The sequence below is a fragment of the Petromyzon marinus genome, unplaced genomic scaffold, assembly GCF_048934315.1.
Source record: "Petromyzon marinus isolate PM22_M1 ecotype Great Lakes invasive population unplaced genomic scaffold, UKy_Petmar_22M1.pri1.0 PM_Scaffold_23, whole genome shotgun sequence".
NCBI classification, from domain to species: Eukaryota; Metazoa; Chordata; class Hyperoartia; order Petromyzontiformes; family Petromyzontidae; genus Petromyzon; species Petromyzon marinus.
The window spans coordinates 775,906-800,785 of record NW_027423202.1 but is presented as its reverse complement, the minus strand read 5'-3'; the positions used below and the strand labels follow the sequence as shown (position 1 = coordinate 800,785).

The 24,880-nt window shown below is 40.9% G+C and overlaps 2 protein-coding genes across 2 annotated transcripts; both read left to right on the top strand.

Moving 5' to 3' along the window:
* The first annotated feature begins 997 nt into the window (after positions 1–997).
* LOC142922952 (interferon-induced very large GTPase 1-like) lies at positions 998–22,906 on the top strand. The gene is made up of 3 exons (XM_076063893.1): positions 998–4,041; positions 17,673–17,772; positions 19,307–22,906. The coding sequence occupies exon 3, from the start codon at positions 21,464–21,466 to the stop codon at positions 22,775–22,777; it is 1,314 nt and encodes a 437-aa protein (XP_075920008.1). The 5' UTR covers positions 998–4,041; positions 17,673–17,772; positions 19,307–21,463; the 3' UTR covers positions 22,778–22,906.
* Positions 22,829–24,469, top strand: LOC142922951 (interferon-induced very large GTPase 1-like). The gene has a single exon (XM_076063892.1). It carries the CDS (start codon positions 22,929–22,931, stop codon positions 24,336–24,338), a length of 1,410 nt encoding a protein of 469 aa, XP_075920007.1. The 5' UTR covers positions 22,829–22,928; the 3' UTR covers positions 24,339–24,469.
* The last annotated feature ends 411 nt before the right edge of the window (positions 24,470–24,880 follow it).

Here is a 24,880-nt window from a genome sequence, read left to right as displayed (position 1 = left end):
GTTTAATTCCATGGCTCTACAACTCATTCGACTACCATTGAGTCATGGCATAGCCAACATGGTGGCGTTTAGTATCGTAGCGATGAGGTTTGATAATTACAACTATACTCTACGAGACGATGGCAAAAACATGAAAAGCTGCAGCCTGTACAAAATTCGTTGGAACATGTCATGACGGGTACTGCAAGATCACACCACGTCCATCCAGTGCTCACCCAGCTCCATTGGCTTTCGGTTGCCAAACGAATGCATTAAAAGTTTGATGCCATTACACACAAAATTATTTCCACAAATGTGCAACGAAACCTTTCTGATCTCGTCAAAGATCATGAACCATCACGTGAACTCTGCTCATCCTTGCAGTGGATTTTGACTGACCATCGAACAAAGACGGTCACTGCATCGTATGCTTTCGATTTAAATCTTTCGTGACTGCAATGATTCATCTTCTTTGGTTCTTTCGGTAAAGTCACGTAGAATGAGAATAAAATAATAAATTGATAAAATAAAATAACACAATAATATTCTCACGACGTTTCGGCCACAACAAAAGCGGCCTTCATCAGGTGAAGGGACGAGACTGTCTGGTAGGACAGCGCTGTCCTACCAGACAGTCAGTCTCGTCCCTTCACCTGATGAAGGCCGCTTGCGTTGTGGCCGAAACGTCGTGAGAATATTATTGTGTTATTTTATTTTATCAATTTATTATTTTATTCTCATTCTACGTGACTTTACCGAAAGAACCAAAGAAGATGCATCGTATGCGTTCAGGAGCACGTCTTTGTCCATCAGGAACGCTCTTCCGTCCGACATGAGGAAGCTACTGGAACTATGCAATTTTAAATCAAGATGGGAAGCAAATTTCTTAAGAATTGCTTTGTGTTCAGTTTGTTGTCCTTCCCCCGAGCCTCTGATGAGTGTGGTTGGCTACATATGGTGCGAAACAAGTTTAACGATTTACAACTAGGGCTACAACAGCCCTTTGTTTATCTACAACTGTTGAATAATGCTTTAAAGTTAATTCTCAAAAATCAAATGTCGGTGCCCTGGCGACACAAATGCTGGTGAGGTGAACTGCGGTGGTGGACTTGCGCCCTCCGTGGCGCGCTTCCCTCCCCCACCTGCATCGTAAAGGCCACTGCTGACTTCCTCTTGGCGGAGTGACGCGTGCGCTAGGGACGGGTGAAGGCAGTTAGCAATGGTTTTAAACGGTTTGCCCTCCACTCTGTCCTTCATTCCTACAAAAGAACTCATCATAGCAAACTCTATATCACTTGGAATTTGACCATCCTTGACATCCTAAAACACTGCCACAGGGCAGTCTTCATTCTGAAAGCGCTTTTAAACAAATCCGCCCAATATCTACAGGACCTCTTGAAACAGTCACAGCATCAGATGTACATCCATATTCTTACTGTAATCCGAGCGATTCAAAGTAGAGTTTGTGACCTCTTTTCACCCTGCCGCCCCATGTTCCTGGGATGCCTTTGCTTCTCAACTTAGGATCGACTCCCTTCCCTCCCTCCACCACTTGAAATTATTCCTAGCTCAAAATGCACAATTCCGTTAACAAAATGCATAATTTGCATATATATTTTACACGTACTTTGACAAAATTAAAGGGTACAAAAGGTTGCTCAAGTTTTCAGAAAAGTTTAAACGATGATGAGTTAAAGGAAGCCGGTGTGAGTCAAGTGTTCAGTCATTCACGATATGCTGTCATACAGCCGAATACGCACATCAGGGAAACTGCAATGACTGTTTGTCTAGAGTCAAACAATATAAATCCCAATGTATATACGTGTGAAGATTAACGCGTTTTTACTTTCAAAGTAAGTAGTTCGATGCTTACACACATCTCAAAAGGGTTTTACGAGAAAATGTAACAATGAAAATTAAATCAAATGTACAAATGCAGGTGATCACATATGCGAACAAAACACTTTAAAATGAGCAACATCTGCCTACTTACGTACAAGAGTGTATGATAAAATGCACCTGTAAGGGAAAAGACTACAATCTGAGAGACATTTGATGGAAGGCACTGGCATATTTAAGATTCTATGAAAGTCACAATGCAAGCAAAAATGGAAAAAAAAAAACTGGATTGTTTAACAGCGGCCAGGGTAAAACATGTTGACACGTGATTACAAGGAGGAATGTATTGTAAAGGCAAGACTGGAGGAGTGGAATATTTTTACGCAATCTTAACAAAACAGCTATAAAAAATAATGGCATGGCAAATGTCAAGAACATTTTAACATGATTCGGGACAAACCACGAGTTCTGAGACAGCACACGCACATCCATACATACATTCGCTACCACTTCAGCAAATAACAAATGGAAAACTGGTATGCATGCATGGTGGCATCCATTTGTATAAACTTTAAAAAATAACATTTTATAAAAGTAGGACTGATATTTTTTCAATATTATAAACAAAGCGTTCAGGAATATTTGATACTGATTGACAGACTGTGGTACAGACTTATTTTATTAATGTTGAAAATATTTTTCACCGTATGAAGCCAACCATGATAATCAGGGGTGGAAGCAGGGATGCTGCTGTTTAGGAAATAATTGTATGTTTTTAATAAGTCATGAAGGAATACGGGCAGTCCTCGGGTTACGAACCACATTCATTCCTGAGACAAGTCCATAACTCGCACGGTTCGTGTGTCGGGACACAATAATCCACTGTATTTAAATGACCATATGGTCAGTGTTAAGAAATATGCTAAGGTTCAACAGAACGGGAAGCACTGTCCAACTCACAATTAAGAATATGGTACTTTTACATGTAACACAATAAAATACTGTATATTAAATCAAATAAATCATGAAATAAAGTAACATAAAACACTTTTATTTCCATAATACCTTGAGTCCTGATACTAGTCAAAAGGGGGGCAATGAGTTACCACAATTGTAGACACCCACACAGACACACAGAGATACCCACACACACACACACAGAGACACACAGACAGAGATACCCACGCACACACAGACAGAGATACCCACACACAGACAGAGACACACACAGAGACACACACCGCGACGACAATGATCCCCCGTGTAGCCTTAACAGGCTATAGGGGCAAGTGATGTTAGTGAGCAGCGCCTATGAAGGCCGGCACGGCACACGAGGGAGTGGGTGGCCAACACCACACCCGGCCCCCTATGTCTCCCCAGTGGCGATGTTTACACACCACACCCAGGCACTGATGTTAGCCGTGAGCAAAAATCGAACTCGGGTCGCCACCTTTGTAGCGCAGTGCGCTCACCGCTACACTACCGCTCCGCACACACCAATACCAATATCAGTCATTCGCCACAAAGTGACGGCGACGTCACCACGGCGCCTGTGCCAGGCAAGGTGCCCTTTCAGACTCTAAATGTGGTGTTGGCTGTCTTGCTTTCTTCTGAAACAGCGGGATGCTTTCCAAGCAAGAAAATCTCACGAAAATATAGATTTGAGACGAAAGAAAATCAGAAATACTGGATATGATTAGCACATCGAGACGAGTCTGTAGTTTGACTGCTTACAAATGCCGCTTGGTGATTGATGTTCGCCTGGAAAATAAACGGTCGATGGACTAAACTATTTTTCTATATACGTGGATAAAGAATGCAGTTCTGCTTATTTGTCCTTTCGCCCATGATGCTCCATATATATGTATAACAAGTTAGTGTATGATTTAAGTTTTAGTGCTTTGAGAGCCTTAGTATAATTTGGAAAATATATCTCATTGTCCGACTCCTCGATAGACTATTTATTCATACGCTATCCTCACTGCCTAGGTAACATGCAGTATTTAACAACTCAAAGGGCATACGCTCACAATCTTTCTTTCACGTCCACACACGCGTTGTCTCTCACACACAGGAAAACACGCATTCGTTATTATCAAGCACTGGGTGGAGTCTGGGAAGCTCCACCTTTTTGTGAATCTGAATATAAAGCCGGGGTGAATGCAGAGCAGAAGAGACGGAGCGAATTACTTGCGCCCTACGACTCTCCATCACCTGAACATCGTAAGTATTATAAGAGATGCAAGTCGGCTGCACATTGGCCAGTAATAGGCTAAAACTATTGAAATCAGTTATAGGTAAATTATATACGGCATAGATGTGAGAACGTACATTGTATAGACTATGTGTGGTCAATACATGATCGCTATTGTATATCAGATATTTTAACAGGCTACGTTTAAAAAAGAATACCATATTAAAATGCATGTTAATGTCTTATGGGTTAGTGATGTTAAATATGTTGAACAAATGGCCCTGTAATTTTGGACTGCATGCAAACACCACAATAGTGAAATATAGGTTATTACAATCTAGGCAAAAAAAAAAGTTTTGAAAATATGTCAGACATGAATCTTGCCTGAACACTTGCACTTATGCTAACCTTGATGTTGGTTTATAATACTATCCATAGCCCAAACACAACATTAGCAACTCCCTTAATAGTCTTCATTTATCAAGCGCATTATCTACTGATATGCCAATAACAGTGCATGCTACCTTCAATGACATTGCTCGGAGATATGGTCATTAACGAAAAATATAGAACAAAAACTCAGGGAAAAAGAAGAGATTTTATCCGTTCTGGCAATAAAAGAGGTGTTAAGATGTTAAAACACCTAACTGCATCCTTTGCAAGGCATCATGTCTGCATTAACCACGTGCACTTGTGGTGAACAAATAATGCTTAAGTTTAAACACAGGACACAATCTAACCACCAAAGTATGCAAGGGAGCATGGAGAGGTGTGTATGTGTACAAAGAATTGTACATACAAGTGACGCTGTGTAGACTAAGGTTGCCGCGAGTCAGTACAGGGTTTTCACTTTATGCGGGTCCGGTTTGTGTAATATGTATATTGGACGAATGCATTTCTACCCAAAATTCTCTATATGCTGTTTAAATTCACTCATATACAGCTTCGTGATCCGACGTGGGACACCATTGTGTGTGTGTACTGTTTGGCAGGTAAGCTGTCCTGTGTGGTTTAGGTTTGTGTGCCCTTTTTCTTGGACCACATCTACAACCACAAAGCGAGGGAAACCTGTATGTGTTGCACTTCAGGCCCTTTCCAATGAATGTGCAGTATCATACGGAAAATTCCATCGCACAACAGTGGCATAAAAAGGGCTGTATAAGACGACCACAACTAGGGTGCTCTTATTAAAACATTTCTATCACAACTAATTGCAACACTACAGGCGCAGTCCTTGGCTCGGAAAGCGGCCCAAAAACAAACGAAAAAAACGTAAGATAAGCCTTCTAGCGACACCGTGTGCCTCAGCAGGAATAAAGCTCTGTTGCCAGTCACGAGGGCAAGCCCCGCAGTCTGCCAGTGCAGAACCGACTAATATGATTGTGTGCTGTATATATAGGATTTCTAGCTCATGCGATTAATAACCTAATATACATTATGGCCCGACATTCTCCTCCCACCTTTGCACACGTGGTGCATCCATCGGGTCAGCCTGAGATCATTCCTGGTTCTCCGCAGACATCCTGGCGCTTGATGTCATAACCCTTATCAAACTCCTTTCTTCGGAGGTCATCCCACGATATGTGTGAGCACAGACCCACTCAATTTCCCCTACGTGTTGTGTGTCTGTAGCCATGTTTATTGTGAAACGGCTTTCCTCGTTAGGTCGACTCATCCTTAAAATTAATTCCTGCTGCAGCAAGCAATGACAGTCACTGGGAAGACAAAGGCGGTTGGCAGGCTCTGGTTATACCCCTGGATGACATGTTATTTTTGTCGTGGAGATTACGTATATTTTCTGAATTATCCTTTGGTTCAATACTTCACTATAAAACTTCCATACATCATTATCAACTTTATATGCTTAACCCAGATCTCATGTATTGATAAGTGGATGTTAATAGAACATGTAACTAGTCGTATTCACAACCCCCTGACTATGTGCTGTATTGTCACTTAACAACATATCATATCACCAAAGTTAATGTTTAATACCATGATTTTGATTTAAAGCTATCGTGACTGCAGGGATTCATATTCTTGGTCCTTTCGGTAAAGTCACGGAGAAGGAAAACAATAAAATAATAATATAAAACAATAAAATTCTCACAACGTTTCGACTGCAACACAAGCAATCATCATCAGGCGTGAAAACCACAGTAAAAAGAGGCCCGATGGTTCAATGAGCCACTCTGTCTACAGGAAAGCTACCCATATGGATGCTTACCTGAAACCGGATTTCCACCACCATCCATCCCAGAAGAATTCCCTCATCAAGACTCTGCACCCTAGAGCCCAATGCATATCCGACCAGGAACACATAGTCAGTGAACTCAAGCACGTACACCAAGCTCTTAAGGCTAATGGTTACTCCGACTACACAATCCGCAAAGCTATCACTCCAACCATGAAGAAGAACCCTCTTGAGGAGCCTTTCAAAACCATCACTTTACCCTACATTGCTGGGATCACAAAAAAGATCTCCAAAATCTTGAATGAACACAAGATCCAGGTCCGTTTCAACACATTACATAAAATCCGTGATCTGGTTCCGTCTGTAAAAGATGTGATTCCGGACATACAATACCCTGGTGTCTACAAACTAAGTTGCCTCTGTGGTAGTAGTTACATTGGAGAAACCAAACGCCATGTCTCGGACCGCATTCGTGAACACAAAGCAGACCTTAAACACGGTAGGACCAACACCTCGGCCGTGGCAGATCATTGTTCTAATTCAGTAGGCTCACATGCCATTGACTTTTCCAAGACAGAGGTTCTTTGTAAGCCATCTGGCTTCCATGAGAGATTCGTTCATGAGGCTATCCACATATACAAGCACAGAGACAATTTCAACCGAGAAGATGGATTCTATCTTAGCTATCATTGGAAAGATTTGATAAACCATTTCAGGTCTTAATTGATTGTTCACGCTTACAGTGGCTTTCAGACAGCATACATTATAAAAAATTTCGTCTCCCCCCTCCTCTTTTCAGAATATAGATGGACTAGTCCTAAATAAACTGCCAAATCGTTGCGCGTGGCGCTAACGTTTTTTATAAATAAATAAATGCGCCGTTTAAAAATACATTTATGCGAACCAACACACCTGAAGACGACCGTTTGAGTTATGGTCGAAACGTCGTGAGAATTTTTTATTGTTTTATATATATTTTATTATTTTGTTGTTTCTCTTCAACGTGACTTTACCGAAAAAATTAAGAATATGAATTACTGCAGTCACGAAAGCTTTAAATCAAAATTTTATCGCCTCTACGGGGAGGGTTTTCACATAACTTTAAGATCCTTCAACAAACTCCGGGATAAGAAAGCTCAGCTGATCGAGTCTCTCACCTTCCTGAAGAGATGCCGTGACTCTGGGGTAATACCAATCGCATTTACACTGACCTCTGCTGCTGTAACTTCTTCTAATGCGAAACGAATTCTTTTCAAAACTAGCTTAGCTCTTATCTCAGAAAAAATCAGACTTATACGCACCGAACTAGATCAGTTAGACAAGACACTCTACAAATCACACTTATCATTGACGGCAACAATGTCCACATCGGATTGGGAACATGTAGACAATATGACTGCCTCTTCAGCTGCTACTATGTCGACCAAATGTAAGGAAAACCTGATTTCCAAATTTAACCTCCTCTTCAACAAAAGACCGGACCCACAGAACAAAAAGTTAGACGTTAATAAAGTCGTAATTAATCGCAGTAACAGTTCTATTTCCGATGGTCTGAAATCCATTTTAGCTAAAGGTCTAAACTTTGCAGTCACACCTAAACACATACCAGTTAATGATACAATTGCCCAAGTAGACGTTGCTCTCAGGGGCCTGGGTCACATCGCTGCAGACGTAGCAAGATCTGAAATCGCTGCAACCCTCAAAAACGCTAAGATGCCAGCTAGCAACCTCAGCAAAGATGAGCGTTTTGAATTATATAAATTAAAAAAGAGGAATGATATTGTAGTCCTCTCAGCTGACAAAGGCAATGCTACTGTCATCATGGATAAAATAGAATACAACAACAACATTAAAGAATTACTCGACGATGGTAGTTATACAAAAATAAAAAGAGATCCCACCAACAGCCTCGTCACACAAACCAACAAAATAATTTCTGATTCAACCACATTAATTGATCAATCTAAACAGTTTTCGTTGAAACCTTCTGCTGCCAGGCCACCAAGATTATACGGCTTACCAAAAATACATAAAGTAGATACACCCCTTCGTCCCATAGTCTCTACTATCGGCTCCCCCACCTACAAACATGCTCGTTTTTTGTCTGAAATCCTGCGGCCTTTCACTGGAAAGACCACCTCTGCGGTACAAAATTCTACTCACCTGGTATCGACAATCAAGGGTATTTCCCTGTCCCCAGACGACCTGCTTGTCAGTTTTGATGTAGTTTCCTTATTCACCAAGGTTCCTGTACCTGACACCATTGCAATCATTGAAGACTTGGTTCATCAAGGATTAAACACTGAGGTACCCCCCTGGTGAGACACTGTTTAACCAATACATACTTTACTTGGAATGGAACTTTCTACAAACAAACTGAGGGCACCCCAATGGGCTCCCCCCTTTCTCCAGTTATAGCTAACATTTTCATGGAGAAATTTGAGACTGACGCCATCCAGACTGCCACTCTGCGCCCAACCTTATGGAAGAGGTACGTGGATGACACTTTTGTCATCTGGCCACATGGCCGGCCTGCTCTAGACCAATTCTTCGACCACATCAATTCCATACACCCAGCCATCAGATTTACCATGGAAGTCGAAATAGATGGCAAGATACATTTTTTGGATGTCCTAATTAAAAAGAGACCTGATGGTTCAATGAGCCACTCTGTCTACAGGAAAGGTACCCATACGGATGCTTATCTGAAACCGGATTCCCACCACCATCCATCACAGAAGAATTATCTCATCAAGACTCTGTATCATAGAGCCCAATGCATATCCGACCAGGAACACATAAGCAGTGAACTCAAGCACGTACACCAAGCTCTTAGGGCTAATGGTTACTCCGACTATACAATCCGCAAAGCTATCACTCAAACCATGAAGAAGAACCCTCTTGAGGAGCCTTTCAAAACCATCACTTTACCCTACATTGCTGGGATCACAAAAAAGATCTCCAAAATCTTGAATGAACACAAGATCCAGGTCCGTTTCAACACATTACATAAAATCCGTGATCTGGTTCCGTCTGTAAAAGATGTGATTCCGGACATACAATACCCTGGTGTCTACAAACTAAGTTGCCTCTGTGGTAGTAGTTACATTGGAGAAACCAAACGCCATGTCTCGGACCGCATTCGTGAACACAAAGCAGACCTTAAACACGGTAGGACCAACACCTCGGCCGTGGCAGATCATTGTTCTAATTCAGTAGGCTCACATGCCATTGACTTTTCCAAGACAGAGGTTCTTTGTAAGCCATCTGGCTTCCATGAGAGATTCGTTCATGAGGCTATCCACATATACAAGCACAGAGACAATTTCAACCGAGAAGATGGATTCTATCTTAGCTATCATTGGAAAGATTTGATAAACCATTTCAGGTCTTAATTGATTGTTCACGCTTACAGTGGCTTTCAGACAGCATACATTATAAAAAATTTCGTCTCCCCCCTCCTCTTTTCAGAATATAGATGGACTAGTCCTAAATAAACTGCCAAATCGTTGCACGTGGCGCTAACGTTTTTTATAAATAAATAAATGCGCCGTTTAAAAATACATTTATGCGAACCAACACACCTGAAGACGACCGTTTGAGTTATGGTCGAAACGTCGTGAGAATTTTTTATTGTTTTATATATATTTTATTATTTTGTTGTTTCTCTTCAACGTGACTTTACCGAAAAAATTAAGAATATGAATTACTGCAGTCACGAAAGCTTTAAATCAAAATTTAATCGCCTCTACGGGGAGGGTTTTCACATAACTTTAAGATCCTTCAACAAACTCCGGGATAAGAAAGCTCAGCTGATCGAGTCTCTCACCTTCCTGAAGAGATGCCGTGACTCTGGGGTAATACCAATCGCATTTACACTGACCTCTGCTGCTGTAATTTCTTCTAATGCGAAACGAATTCTTTTCAAAACTAGCTTAGCTCTTATCTCAGAAAAAATCAGACTTATACGCACCGAACTAGATCAGTTAGACAAGACACTCTACAAATCACACTTATCATTGACGGCAACAATGTCCACATCGGATTGGGAACATGTAGACAATATGACTGCCTCTTCAGCTGCTACTATGTCGACCAAATGTAAGGAAAACCTGATTTCCAAATTTAACCTCCTCTTCAACAAAAGACCGGACCCACAGAACAAAAAGTTAGACGTTAATAAAGTCGTAATTAATCGCAGTAACAGTTCTATTTCCGATGGTCTGAAATCCATTTTAGCTAAAGGTCTAAACTTTGCAGTCACACCTAAACACATACCAGTTAATGATACAATTGCCCAAGTAGACGTTGCTCTCAGGGGCCTGGGTCACATCGCTGCAGACGTAGCAAGATCTGAAATCGCTGCAACCCTCAAAAACGCTAAGATGCCAGCTAGCAACCTCAGCAAAGATGAGCGTTTTGAATTATATAAATTAAAAAAGAGGAATGATATTGTAGTCCTCTCAGCTGACAAAGGCAATGCTACTGTCATCATGGATAAAATAGAATACAACAACAACATTAAAGAATTACTCGACGATGGTAGTTATACAAAAATAAAAAGAGATCCCACCAACAGCCTCGTCACACAAACCAACAAAATAATTTCTGATTCAACCACATTAATTGATCAATCTAAACAGTTTTCGTTGAAACCTTCTGCTGCCAGGCCACCAAGATTATACGGCTTACCAAAAATACATAAAGTAGATACACCCCTTCGTCCCATAGTCTCTACTATCGGCTCCCCCACCTACAAACATGCTCGTTTTTTGTCTGAAATCCTGCGGCCTTTCACTGGAAAGACCACCTCTGCGGTACAAAATTCTACTCACCTGGTATCGACAATCAAGGGTATTTCCCTGTCCCCAGACGACCTGCTTGTCAGTTTTGATGTAGTTTCCTTATTCACCAAGGTTCCTGTACCTGACACCATTGCAATCATTGAAGACTTGGTTCATCAAGGATTAAACACTGAGGTACCCCCCTGGTGAGACACTGTTTAACCAATACATACTTTACTTGGAATGGAACTTTCTACAAACAAACTGAGGGCACCCCAATGGGCTCCCCCCTTTCTCCAGTTATAGCTAACATTTTCATGGAGAAATTTGAGACTGACGCCATCCAGACTGCCACTCTGCGCCCAACCTTATGGAAGAGGTACGTGGATGACACTTTTGTCATCTGGCCACATGGCCGGCCTGCTCTAGACCAATTCTTCGACCACATCAATTCCATACACCCAGCCATCAGATTTACCATGGAAGTCGAAATAGATGGCAAGATACCTTTTTTGGATGTCCTAATTAAAAAGAGACCTGATGGTTCAATGAGCCACTCTGTCTACAGGAAAGGTACCCATACGGATGCTTATCTGAAACCGGATTCCCACCACCATCCATCACAGAAGAATTATCTCATCAAGACTCTGTATCATAGAGCCCAATGCATATCCGACCAGGAACACATAAGCAGTGAACTCAAGCACGTACACCAAGCTCTTAGGGCTAATGGTTACTCCGACTATACAATCCGCAAAGCTATCACTCAAACCATGAAGAAGAACCCTCTTGAGGAGCCTTTCAAAACCATCACTTTACCCTACATTGCTGGGATCACAAAAAAGATCTCCAAAATCTTGAATAAACACAAGATCCAGGTCCGTTTCAACACATTACATAAAATCCGTGATCTGGTTCCGTCTGTAAAAGATGTGATTCCGGACATACAATACCCTGGTGTCTACAAACTAAGTTGCCTCTGTGGTAGTAGTTACATTGGAGAAACCAAACGCCATGTCTCGGACCGCATTCGTGAACACAAAGCAGACCTTAAACACGGTAGGACCAACACCTCGGCCGTGGCAGATCATTGTTCTAATTCAGTAGGCTCACATGCCATTGACTTTTCCAAGACAGAGGTTCTTTGTAAGCCATCTGGCTTCCATGAGAGATTCGTTCATGAGGCTATCCACATATACAAGCACAGAGACAATTTCAACCGAGAAGATGGATTCTATCTTAGCTATCATTGGAAAGATTTGATAAACCATTTCAGGTCTTAATTGATTGTTCACGCTTACAGTGGCTTTCAGACAGCATACATTATAAAAAATTTCGTCTCCCCCCTCCTCTTTTCAGAATATAGATGGACTAGTCCTAAATAAACTGCCAAATCGTTGCACGTGGCGCTAACGTTTTTTATAAATAAATAAATGCGCCGTTTAAAAATACATTTATGCGAACCAACACACCTGAAGACGACCGTTTGAGTTATGGTCGAAACGTCGTGAGAATTTTTTATTGTTTTATATATATTTTATTATTTTGTTGTTTCTCTTCAACGTGACTTTACCGAAAAAATTAAGAATATGAATTACTGCAGTCACGAAAGCTTTAAATCAAAATTTAATCGCCTCTACGGGGAGGGTTTTCACATAACTTTAAGATCCTTCAACAAACTCCGGGATAAGAAAGCTCAGCTGATCGAGTCTCTCACCTTCCTGAAGAGATGCCGTGACTCTGGGGTAATACCAATCGCATTTACACTGACCTCTGCTGCTGTAATTTCTTCTAATGCGAAACGAATTCTTTTCAAAACTAGCTTAGCTCTTATCTCAGAAAAAATCAGACTTATACGCACCGAACTAGATCAGTTAGACAAGACACTCTACAAATCACACTTATCATTGACGGCAACAATGTCCACATCGGATTGGGAACATGTAGACAATATGACTGCCTCTTCAGCTGCTACTATGTCGACCAAATGTAAGGAAAACCTGATTTCCAAATTTAACCTCCTCTTCAACAAAAGACCGGACCCACAGAACAAAAAGTTAGACGTTAATAAAGTCGTAATTAATCGCAGTAACAGTTCTATTTCCGATGGTCTGAAATCCGTTTTAGCTAAAGGTCTAAACTTTGCAGTCACACCTAAACACATACCAGTTAATGATACAATTGCCCAAGTAGACGTTGCTCTCAGGGGCCTGGGTCACATCGCTGCAGACGTAGCAAGATCTGAAATCGCTGCAACCCTCAAAAACGCTAAGATGCCAGCTAGCAACCTCAGCAAAGATGAGCGTTTTGAATTATATAAATTAAAAAAGAGGAATGATATTGTAGTCCTCTCAGCTGACAAAGGCAATGCTACTGTCATCATGGATAAAATAGAATACAACAACAACATTAAAGAATTACTCGACGATGGTAGTTATACAAAAATAAAAAGAGATCCCACCAACAGCCTCGTCACACAAACCAACAAAATAATTTCTGATTCAACCACATTAATTGATCAATCTAAACAGTTTTCGTTGAAACCTTCTGCTGCCAGGCCACCAAGATTATACGGCTTACCAAAAATACATAAAGTAGATACACCCCTTCGTCCCATAGTCTCTACTATCGGCTCCCCCACCTACAAACATGCTCGTTTTTTGTCTGAAATCCTGCGGCCTTTCACTGGAAAGACCACCTCTGCGGTACAAAATTCTACTCACCTGGTATCGACAATCAAGGGTATTTCCCTGTCCCCAGACGACCTGCTTGTCAGTTTTGATGTAGTTTCCTTATTCACCAAGGTTCCTGTACCTGACACCATTGCAATCATTGAAGACTTGGTTCATCAAGGATTAAACACTGAGGTACCCCCCTGGTGAGACACTGTTTAACCAATACATACTTTACTTGGAATGGAACTTTCTACAAACAAACTGAGGGCACCCCAATGGGCTCCCCCCTTTCTCCAGTTATAGCTAACATTTTCATGGAGAAATTTGAGACTGACGCCATCCAGACTGCCACTCTGCGCCCAACCTTATGGAAGAGGTACGTGGATGACACTTTTGTCATCTGGCCACATGGCCGGCCTGCTCTAGACCAATTCTTCGACCACATCAATTCCATACACCCAGCCATCAGATTTACCATGGAAGTCGAAATAGATGGCAAGATACCTTTTTTGGATGTCCTAATTAAAAAGAGACCTGATGGTTCAATGAGCCACTCTGTCTACAGGAAAGGTACCCATACGGATGCTTATCTGAAACCGGATTCCCACCACCATCCATCACAGAAGAATTATCTCATCAAGACTCTGTATCATAGAGCCCAATGCATATCCGACCAGGAACACATAAGCAGTGAACTCAAGCACGTACACCAAGCTCTTAGGGCTAATGGTTACTCCGACTATACAATCCGCAAAGCTATCACTCAAACCATGAAGAAGAACCCTCTTGAGGAGCCTTTCAAAACCATCACTTTACCCTACATTGCTGGGATCACAAAAAAGATCTCCAAAATCTTGAATAAACACAAGATCCAGGTCCGTTTCAACACATTACATAAAATCCGTGATCTGGTTCCGTCTGTAAAAGATGTGATTCCGGACATACAATACCCTGGTGTCTACAAACTAAGTTGCCTCTGTGGTAGTAGTTACATTGGAGAAACCAAACGCCATGTCTCGGACCGCATTCGTGAACACAAAGCAGACCTTAAACACGGTAGGACCAACACCTCGGCCGTGGCAGATTATTGTTCTAATTCAGTAGGCTCACATGCCATTGACTTTTCCAAGACAGAGGTTCTTTGTAAGCCATCTGGCTTCCATGAGAGATTCGTTCATGAGGCTATCCACATATACAAGCACAGAGACAATTTCAACCGAGAAGATGGATTCTATCTTAGCTATCATTGGAAAGATTTGATAAACCATTTCAGGTCTTAATTGATTGTTCACGCTTACAGTGGCTTTCAGACAGCATACATTATAAAAAATTTCGTCTCCCCCCTCCTCTTTTCAGAATATAGATGGACTAGTCCTAAATAAACTGCCAAATCGTTGCGCGTGGCGCTAACGTTTTTTTATAAATAAATAAATGCGCCGTTTAAAAATACATTTATGCGAACCAACACACCTGAAGACGACCGTTTGAGTTATGGTCGAAAGGTCGTGATAATTTTTTTATTGTTTTATATATATTTTATTATTTTGTTGTTTCTCTTCAACGTGACTTTACCGAAAAAACTAAGAATATGAATTACTGCAGTCACGAAAGCTTTAAATCAAAAAATAAAATGCTCTATATCTTCTAATGCAAGGATGAGAACTTAAAAGATTAATTGCTTCCATCATGTATTTATTAAAGTGTTTTAATTGAAATAGAACAAACATAGAACAATTGTTAAGTTACATTTATAAAGTTAGAATAATAAAAAATAAAACAATTCCAATGTAAAATAGAATTGTCAAGATGTGTATGCCTTAACTTAGCTATTTCAATGCTAAATTCTATGCTAATCCCTTTAACAATGGGTGCCTCTGCGGGTGTGTATGCTTTAACTTTTAACATAGCTATTTCTGTGACCAGTCACAAGCTAATCATTCAGCCATTTCAATGCTAAATTATATGCTAATTCCTTTGTCAAGGCGCTTTGTTCCTCTCACACAGCTTAAAGGCCGTATCTGAACGTGGCTCTTTCACTCCAGCGCTGTCCTACCAGACAGTCTCGCCCCCTTCACCTGATGAAGGCCGCTTGTGTTGTGGCCGAAACGTCGTGAGAATATTATTGTGTTATTTTATTTTATCAATTTATTATTTTATTATCATTCTACGTGACTTTACCGAAAGAACCAAAGAAGATGAAAGTAATAGGACTTTTCAAATCGAAAAAATCGTAGCCTTTGTGATTTGCTAATCGCATTGTTTCAAATAGCGATTTCGATTTGAAATCGACCCTTTCACATCGTGGGGGTTAGGGGAGCAGGCCCCCTCGATCTGGAAAAACCGAGTAAAATTTTTGGTCCCCTTGGTCCCCTTGGCGAGCGAAGCGAGCACTTCCAGCCCGGGGGGTTCGGGGGTGGGATGCTGTGAGATATCACGCGAGAGGCTACCGTAAATACGCTTGGCATCCTCCCAACCAACGTGCAAAGTAACTTTTTACAAAATGTAATGTAAAAAAATGGTGTATATTTATGGTATTAAAATAATAAAATACATTCATATCATACACATGTTGTGAGTCCAACTGAGTCACAGACTTTATTCTTCAGAGGCAACACGTTTATCATAACAGTATATACAAAGAGGTAACTGCCCCTTTACCAGATACAGCCTGGGGTGGTGACCACCCAGCTAACTACTCTATACATAAGAGTTATAGCTACGAAGGGTCGGACCCTCACTCGGGTCCCCGGCCACATGTTGATGCCTCGTAGGACGTAGAGCTTCCAGCATGTAGACGTAGAGCTTCCAGCGTGTAGACGTAGAGCTTCCAGCGTGTAGACGTAGAGCTTCCAGCGTGTAGACGTAGAGCTTCCAGCGTGTAGACGTAGAGCTTCCAGCGTGTAGACGTATAGCTTCCAAGCGTGTAGACGTAGAGCTTCCAGCATGTAGACGTAGAGCTTCCAGCATGTAGACGTAGAGCTTCCAGCTTGTAGAACGAAGTGACTCTGGTCCCTCTCAGGGACCCACCTTATATCCTCCCGGGTCGGGGTCGGCTCCACCCTCGGCCCCGCCCACTTTCTCGAGCATTCTAGCTCCTCTCTCAATCCCCCTCGAGAGCTCTCCCTGGACACGTGATCACTCCCTAGCCCCCCCCCCCCCCCCCCCCCCACCTGGGGCCTTCTCTGTGAACCCACCCGGTGCTGTCCGCAACGTAAGAACATCGCATGCTACGGTGACATTCCCGATGTCACTACACATATATTTGAAGCATTTGTGCAGTACTAAACGTTGTGTGTGTGTCATCTGCTGGCCTTCGTGTGTCGTATGCGGCTTTTGAAAAACTCCCAAAAACTTCCCCAAAAAATTCCCATTTTATTTCTCTTGCCGACCCCGCGATATATCAAAACCGCGATGTAGAAAGTCGTGATGGAGAAGGGTCGTCTGTATATACAATAAGGAACCAAGATGAGCTAGGTTTGTTGCCCATATAGACACGCAGTTAGGTATTGATCAGCATCATCCATATCACAAGGATTGTTTCGAGGCAAGGAATGGTCCTTGTGAGCTTCCACATCAAGTCCTTAATCTAGGCTGTTTTTTCGGCCAATGACAAGTCCACACATCCCGCTTGTTCTTCAGGGATCACTGATTCGAAGAAGGGGTTGATCCTCCGGAGGATGATGCGTTCTAGGAGTCTGTAGGTCGTTCACATGAGTAATATTGGCCCATAGCTTCCCAGGTCATCGGTTGGCTTGGCGGGTTTGAGTATTGCAATGACCAACACCTCCCACCATGATTTTGGGATTCGTCTGGTTTTAATGGTTTTGTTCAGATTAACTGATATTTAGATGCTGTATAAATGTGTATGTTGTTGTAATAACCCTTAAATGAAAGTCTATGCGAGTCAGTAAACCCATGCATAGTTCACAGCTATCTGAAATTGTGGTTGCTGTGTAGTGTACGGTGAAAATAATTAATCACGTGTTTGATTTTCTTTTCTTTTCAAGCTGGACACAATGCAACTCCACCTCACCCTGACACTTGTCTGTCGATAAAGAAGGTCAGGAAGAGAGTTCCAGCCTCCTTTGTGCTCCGAGCAAGCGAGAGGTGAGTCCATGAGACTGTCAACTCTGGAACTTGCATTGTGAACATGTAGGTTGCCGTTGGCATCACGATTATAATGTCTCTGTCATGTAAATGGCATGTTTAATTATGCAATTGTAGTAAACAAATAATTTAAATCGTATTTAATAGTCAGGAATAGATATTTATTTTCGTTGTCAAGTATTTTATGCATATAAAGATTGCTATTCACAGCTTCGAAGTGGATTACGCATTCGAAAAAAACACTTAATACAGAATTAGGGAGACTGCAGTCAAAAGATGTAAATTTTCATATGATACAGTAGTTATGATGAGCCTAAAAGCAGACGTACACATTTTTTTTATTCAACGAAGAGTATATAATTCTGTGTCAGCACGCGGATAGCAAGTTACAGAATAAATGGTGCTGCCATCTACCAACCTAAACATCGCCTCACCACCTGCATTAGGCAAGGCCTAAAGGGCCGAGCTCTCAAATCCAGCACAAGTGACGGCACATGAATAATAACAGTCATGGTTGGTAATGTGATGGTAATCAATGTATACAAGCCACGAAAAAGCAATGGCCATTACCACCTCAGCAGTCACTGCAATGGCTAATGTACTTTGCATTACATTATCGCATAGGGATAATGTAATGTACAATATAACATTGGGATAATGTAATATGATGCCCAACACATTATCCCTATGTGATCGACTGACTCCAGTGTAATTGTAGCTTTGAGCAAAGCCTAGAGCCACCCTTCTCTCGCGCAGGAGCGCACAGGGTATGCGTGTGTGGTCTTAGCTCAGCTCTTTCTACCACCACACCTTAGTACCACCACTTTTAACCTCTGCCAGATCCTGCAATTGCACAGTAGACACACGATCTCTAAGACCATACCTCATAATATCCCCCATCTGTAAACTCCAAGCGCCGCACCACTTTTTTCAATACATGACGTTGGCCCCACCCCAGTACATCCCTTACTACTGCCTCTAGGGGGGCCGGTGTAGTATTGGCTAAAGACCGACTTTTATCAACATTTGCATTGGGAAATGACATGCAGACAAAAACGTTCTCATGTGGCATGAGAACCATGTGTGGAGCTTGAGCACAGGAGATGGGCAGGATTGATCCATTAGCTATGGTGCCATGGCTGAAGTGCTGCTTGTTATAGCATGGTAAGTTAAAACACTTCCCATTAGTCTCTTGAGAATATTGGGCCCGTTGAAGGAATGAATTTCGTGCTGTTATATTCCAAATTTCAACCTGCAATGACTCAATCAATTGTTTAAATATTAAAATTGTATATTTATTTCATTTTTATTATTTAAAAAGTAGATAAGCGTGGTAGGTATTTGGAAATACTTAATTTAATATTTATCACAGATGTTTGACATTAAAATAGGTGATGAAATTCGGTTATTCGTCTGAATATTTGTTATGCTCATGATTAAAACAACATTCAATATTCAACTGAATTATAAATTGATTTGTATTATTGTTAAATGTTGTATTACTAATTAAGGACGGTCTATGTGTGTATTCAAGGCTATGTCTGAAGAGGAGGACCACGACATTAAAGCTCAAGATGAGCTTGCCAAAGTACTTACAGACTTAGGTCTTAATAAAACTTTTTGGATTACAAAACTACGAGATATTTTGGGTATCACCAATGTACAAGCATTGCAATATTGTGGCCCTGAGGAATTTGAAATCATAGAACCACATTGCCGGCATTCATGGGAGAAAAAGGCATTGTGTAAGTTAATTAAAATGTCTGGCAATGAAGTTATTTTAAAACAATCACAACAATGTGAGCCAATTGGAAATAAACAGGAGCAAGATACACCAACAAAGCAGCATCCAGAACAAATCCATCAGAAAATATTAACTCGCAGTGATAATTCTAACATAGAGACTGAGACAGAGCAGCGAATGGATTTGAAAGGAGCAAAAGAAAACCCATTGCGTGATGGCAACCATTCCACTGATATGGCAAACACTTATCTAAAGCAGTTAGATTTATCAGACATTTCAACTTTACGTGGAACAATATCACATATAAGTCTTTTACAATATGCATCTAAAGGACTTGTTTTGGAGGAGGTGTATCGAACTGGTCAAATAAACGATATGTTAAAGAAAAGAGGCAAACTCCTAAACATCCCAATGTCGTTTGATCTTGCTGGGCCAGTACATCAACCGATGATAAAGCAACAAGAGTTTTCATCCTCTGAAGAGGAAAACATATTTGAGACAGCAGTGGAAAAATTGGGATTCAATACCATAACGACAGAAGAAGGTTTCTTACAGGCATTGAATGAAGAAATCACCTCGTGGCATAGCAAGGCATTACACACTGAAAAAAAGCAACAAAAAAATCCCACGGATACCTGCATTCATAGCGTCAAATACCTGTACTTACCACTTGCCTCAGGAAGTCTGAACTTTGATCAACTCAAGCTGTCTGATGAGGCGTTGGAGGAATTACAAAGCATTGAAAACACTTTAAAAAACGTCAATGAGTCTTTTAAAACGCGCGTGCTAAGCAGCAGATTTGGAAGTTTTTTTGAGAACTTTGGCTCTCATGCCCATACAGGCCCTGTCCACTTTGGTGGGATATTTAAGTGGAAAGCATCAGCAGAGGGCATCAGCTCAGATGAGGAAAAGGAAGAAAGAAATATGCTATCGGAGGCAGTGGAAAGGTATTCCACTTCTGCCTACAACAGCAGTGGCTGTGGTGGTGGTGGTGAAAGCATGATGGCATCCGAATTTACAACGGAATTTTCCGAAAAATACAATGCTACACCTCTTAGTAAGGTGACAATTTCCGTAGGTACAATAGGTGGATCACCTGGCATTTGTTCTTTTCAACAATGGAAAACTGACATTGTCTCGAACACCAAGACGTGGACTGTCATTGATCTAGGCACATCATTGGTTCCAGTGTGGGACATTGTCACGTTTAACCACAAGGATTACTTTAAAAATACCTTGATAGCTAGCAGGCTCAAGGAGGCATACACACTTTTGACAAACCAAAATCCAAATTTTGGTCTTGAGGATAAATTGGTCTCTGCTAATGCTAAAGCCAGGTCAGTGATGCAAGATATTAAACAGTGGCAAGAATCCGACATGGAATATAATTTAGAAAAGATACTTGATTTGAAACAGACGTTATATGATGAAACGAAAAGCAATTTAATTTGGATAAACACCTGTTTGTCTCACCCAGCCTTTCAATCATTTTTGTCAAATCTTGTTACAGCACCTGCCAAAACGGTGAAAATCAAAAAGCTTATGCGCTCTATTATGGAGCCAAACAGTTGTGAAGTTAACAGCTTTCCACAATTCGCCTCCATTATGCAGTGGCTGAATGAGTATGAAAGAGTCCCTAATCATTTATCTGAATTTAAAGATCTTGTGAACATCTTAACAAAAGCATAAGAACATTTAAAAGTTGACTTTTCACCAACTTATTCAGAAATACATGAAAAAAACAAAGAAATCACACATTCATTTAATTCATTATGCCAATCACTGAGAACAACAAAACTCATCGAACAAGAGCTACTCATCATTTCAGTAGCTTCTGCTGTTGGCTACTGTGTAAAAGAAAAACGATTTCAGCATCCCCTGAATTACGACAACATTGATCATCTTCAACGTGCACTAGAGTCCGCTTACGGAGAGTACTCAAGACTGATGGAACAAGACAAATCCAGAGCTCAGGCATACGTGTTCCGGACAGGTTTGTCTAATGCACGAACTCCTGCCGAAAAGCAAAAACAGTTCGATTTCATGAGATCCCAGATCGAAGCAACAATGTGTGCTGAAGTTTCCCATGTAATTAAATGCAGTGAAATAAGGCCAACTGACTGGAATAAACTTGATATGATGCTGGAATCCATTATCGTTGGAACTTTAAGGCAAGAAGAATTACAAAATAAACCATCTATTCAACCACGAAAAAATAATGAAGAGTTATTGAATCTGCTTGAAAGACTCGCACTGATAAACTACTACCCTAAGAAATTACACACAAGTGATGTATGTGTTGTCAACAGGTCTCCAATTCAAACTAACCCTGATCGATGCACAGAACAAGAACTTGCTCTTTCTTATCTGCAAAAACTGATGATGATTGACTATCGAGCAAGATGTGTTAGTTTTCAGTGTAACAATCTAAACAAAGGTAAATTAAACAACTTATCTCAGTCCACGTATACAAATACAAGCCCTAATAGTGATAACTTCTTTTCTGATGATAAGAATGATGATGACATAATAAATAACAGGGATAGGCCTAGTACAAACACTGAAACCCACATTCACCCTATGGATTTACAAATGGCAATATTCCATTGTGGAGACAATTTTGTAAGGCAGTACATTTTCACCAAACTTTCATTCATCCAGTTCGCACTTCCGCTATTAGTTCCAAATCCTTGTTGTTCAGAAATAGAATTCCCTATCTGGTCATTCAGACAGATTAAAAAAAGCTGGAAATGCCGTGATGCATCTACCACAAAATGGAAATCTAAAAACTGTGCAATCAGTGATGCCAACACTGCACTCGTGTCCTTCGTAAGATTTGGTGAATCACCCACATCAAAATCTCAGATAATGAATTCTCTGCTCGGCAAGCAAAAGCATGAAGTTTTCTTTCATAGGCACTGCCGAGGCAGCAGCAGGAATGGTCAACTAATGAAAGGAGTTGCAGAGATCGCCTGGTATCTTCCAGGTGGCAAGGACGATGATGTATTTAATGACTGCATAGCATTCACTAATCTCCACGGAGATGCAAGAGAACACAAAACACAGGTGCAATTTTTACATGAGATATCGTCTATAAATGTGATATTACTGTCAGATGGTGATCGCAATGAAGAAGGTAAACGCATCTTAGACGAATGTTTGAGTTCCCCAAAGCCGCTAGTTTGCCTCTGTGCTTACAATAAGAGTTTCCAGTGGAGTATCTGGAACAAACGCGAAAATTGCTGTCGGGAATCGAAATGAGGCTGAGTTAATTGATGAATTGACGTCAATAATAAAATTATATTTAGACAATTCAAAAAGAAATATTAATATCGAAGCTTGCTCAGATATTGCAAGACAGTATGGCTTCATTGTTGATGAAGATGATAAACAATGTTTAGAGGGCAAGGATATGGCGAAAGTTTTGCTGAGTCTTATAAGTAACAAGCCGCTGTGTTCCATAAAGGAGATATTTTTGCCTCTTCAAGGAAAATTGTGGCAGTCGTGGTGCAAGAAAGACAAAGAATTGACTCGCATGAAGGTAAAGGGGGGCCTAAGTGTTGAGGAACACAAAAGTAATATTTCAATGGAAAAAACACTCATTAGGAAAGAACAGCTTGAAAAAGCATTTCCTCTTAACGATTTTATGAGATCATTGATCATAATTTTGACCAAGAAGTCATGCACAGTAAAAACATACTTTATGCATTGGCTACGCATATACTTAGAAAATATGTATGCAGATCGCTTATCACAACTTAATCTCACTTATCATCAGGTCTGGACAGCAATAATACAATTGAAAAAACAAGGTTCTAACACGACTACCATTGCTGCAAAACAATCAGAGTTGGATAAAATATCAGAAGAACTTGATGCCTCTTCCTTTGGAATTTATCACGTTTTTAGGGAAGTTGGTCAGATCTACGAAGCTTCACAGACAACGCCATCAGTTGAAAAACTCCCAGCTACTTTGTCAAAGATCGCAGCAGAAATGATGATCTCTGGATTTCCCCTTGAACTCATGGATGGTGATGCTGCACATGTCCCTCTCATTTGGATTAGCTCAATCTTGGATGGAATCATTAATGAAATTGGGAACGTGAGGCTGTTTGTAATCTCAATACTGGGAATACAGAGCAGTGGAAAGTCCACGCTACTTAATGCCATGTTTGGTCTCCAGTTTCCTGTTGGTAGTGGGAGATGCACCCAAGGAGCCTACATGCAGTTAGTGAAGGTGGAGGCAGAGTTCAGTAAACAGCTGGGATATGACTTTGTGCTGATAGTCGACACAGAAGGACTACGTTCTGTAGAGCTGTCAAATGCAACACATAGTCATGACAATGAGCTGGCAACGTTTGTGATTGGGCTGGGAAACATGACCGTGATCAACATTTTTGGAGAGAACCCTTCTGAAATGCAAGACATTCTACAAATTGCTGTGCAGGCATTTCTGAGAATGAGGCAGGTCAAGTTATCACCAAGCTGTGTGTTTGTCCATCAAAACGTAGGGGATGTGACTGCTCACAATAAGAACATGGAGGGAAGGAGACGCTTTCAGGAGAAACTTGATGAGATGACCCGCATGGCTGCAGCCCAGGAGCAGTGCGCTGTTGAATCATTTGATGCGGTTATCAGGTTTGACGTGAACTCTCAGATCCGTTACTTTGCTCATCTTTGGGAGGGCGACCCTCCGATGGCTCCGCCAAATCCAAGCTACTGCCAAAATATTAAAGACCTTAAAGAAATGTTACTTAGAAATGCGAAAAAAGAAAAAAACAGTCAACGTCTTGAAGATATCAGAATTCAAAGCACGCATTAAGGATCTATGGACGGCTTTGCTTGCAGAAAACTTCGTTTTCAGCTTTAAGAACACATTAGAGATTGCAGCTTATACCAAACTGGAAGAAATGTATGGAAAATGGACTTGGGAACTCAGGAGTGATGTTCTTCAGCAGGAAAACAAACTCTATAACAGCATTGATAACAATACAGATGCTATGACACGATCACAGATTGAACTAAGAATTTTGTCAAACTATCAGGATATTAAAAATAAAATGGAAGAACATTTCAATAGCGCAGATGATGCGGAAATGTTGGTTCAATGGAAAGTTAAATTTGAAAAAGGATTTGAAACAGTGAAAGAAGAGCTATTGTCTGATGCTTACAAAAACTACACAGCCCTGATGGCTCAAAAAGACAAAAAACGAAATCTCGATCTACAGAGATCAAGTTACGAAGATCAGCTTATTAGAAAGAGCAAGGATTTGGCTTCAAAATTGAGAGACAAAAATGTAAATGACGGACAATGGGACAGGGATTTTGATAAAATCTGGCAGGAGTGGATTAAAGTGATAAAAG

Excerpts from the sequence above, each read along its gene's own strand:
- LOC142922951 (XM_076063892.1), top strand. The coding sequence starts at position 22,929 with ATGGCGAAAGTTTTGCTGAGTCTTATAAGTAACAAGCCGCTGTGTTCC.
- LOC142922952 (XM_076063893.1), top strand. The coding sequence starts at position 21,464 with ATGGAACAAGACAAATCCAGAGCTCAGGCATACGTGTTCCGGACAGGT.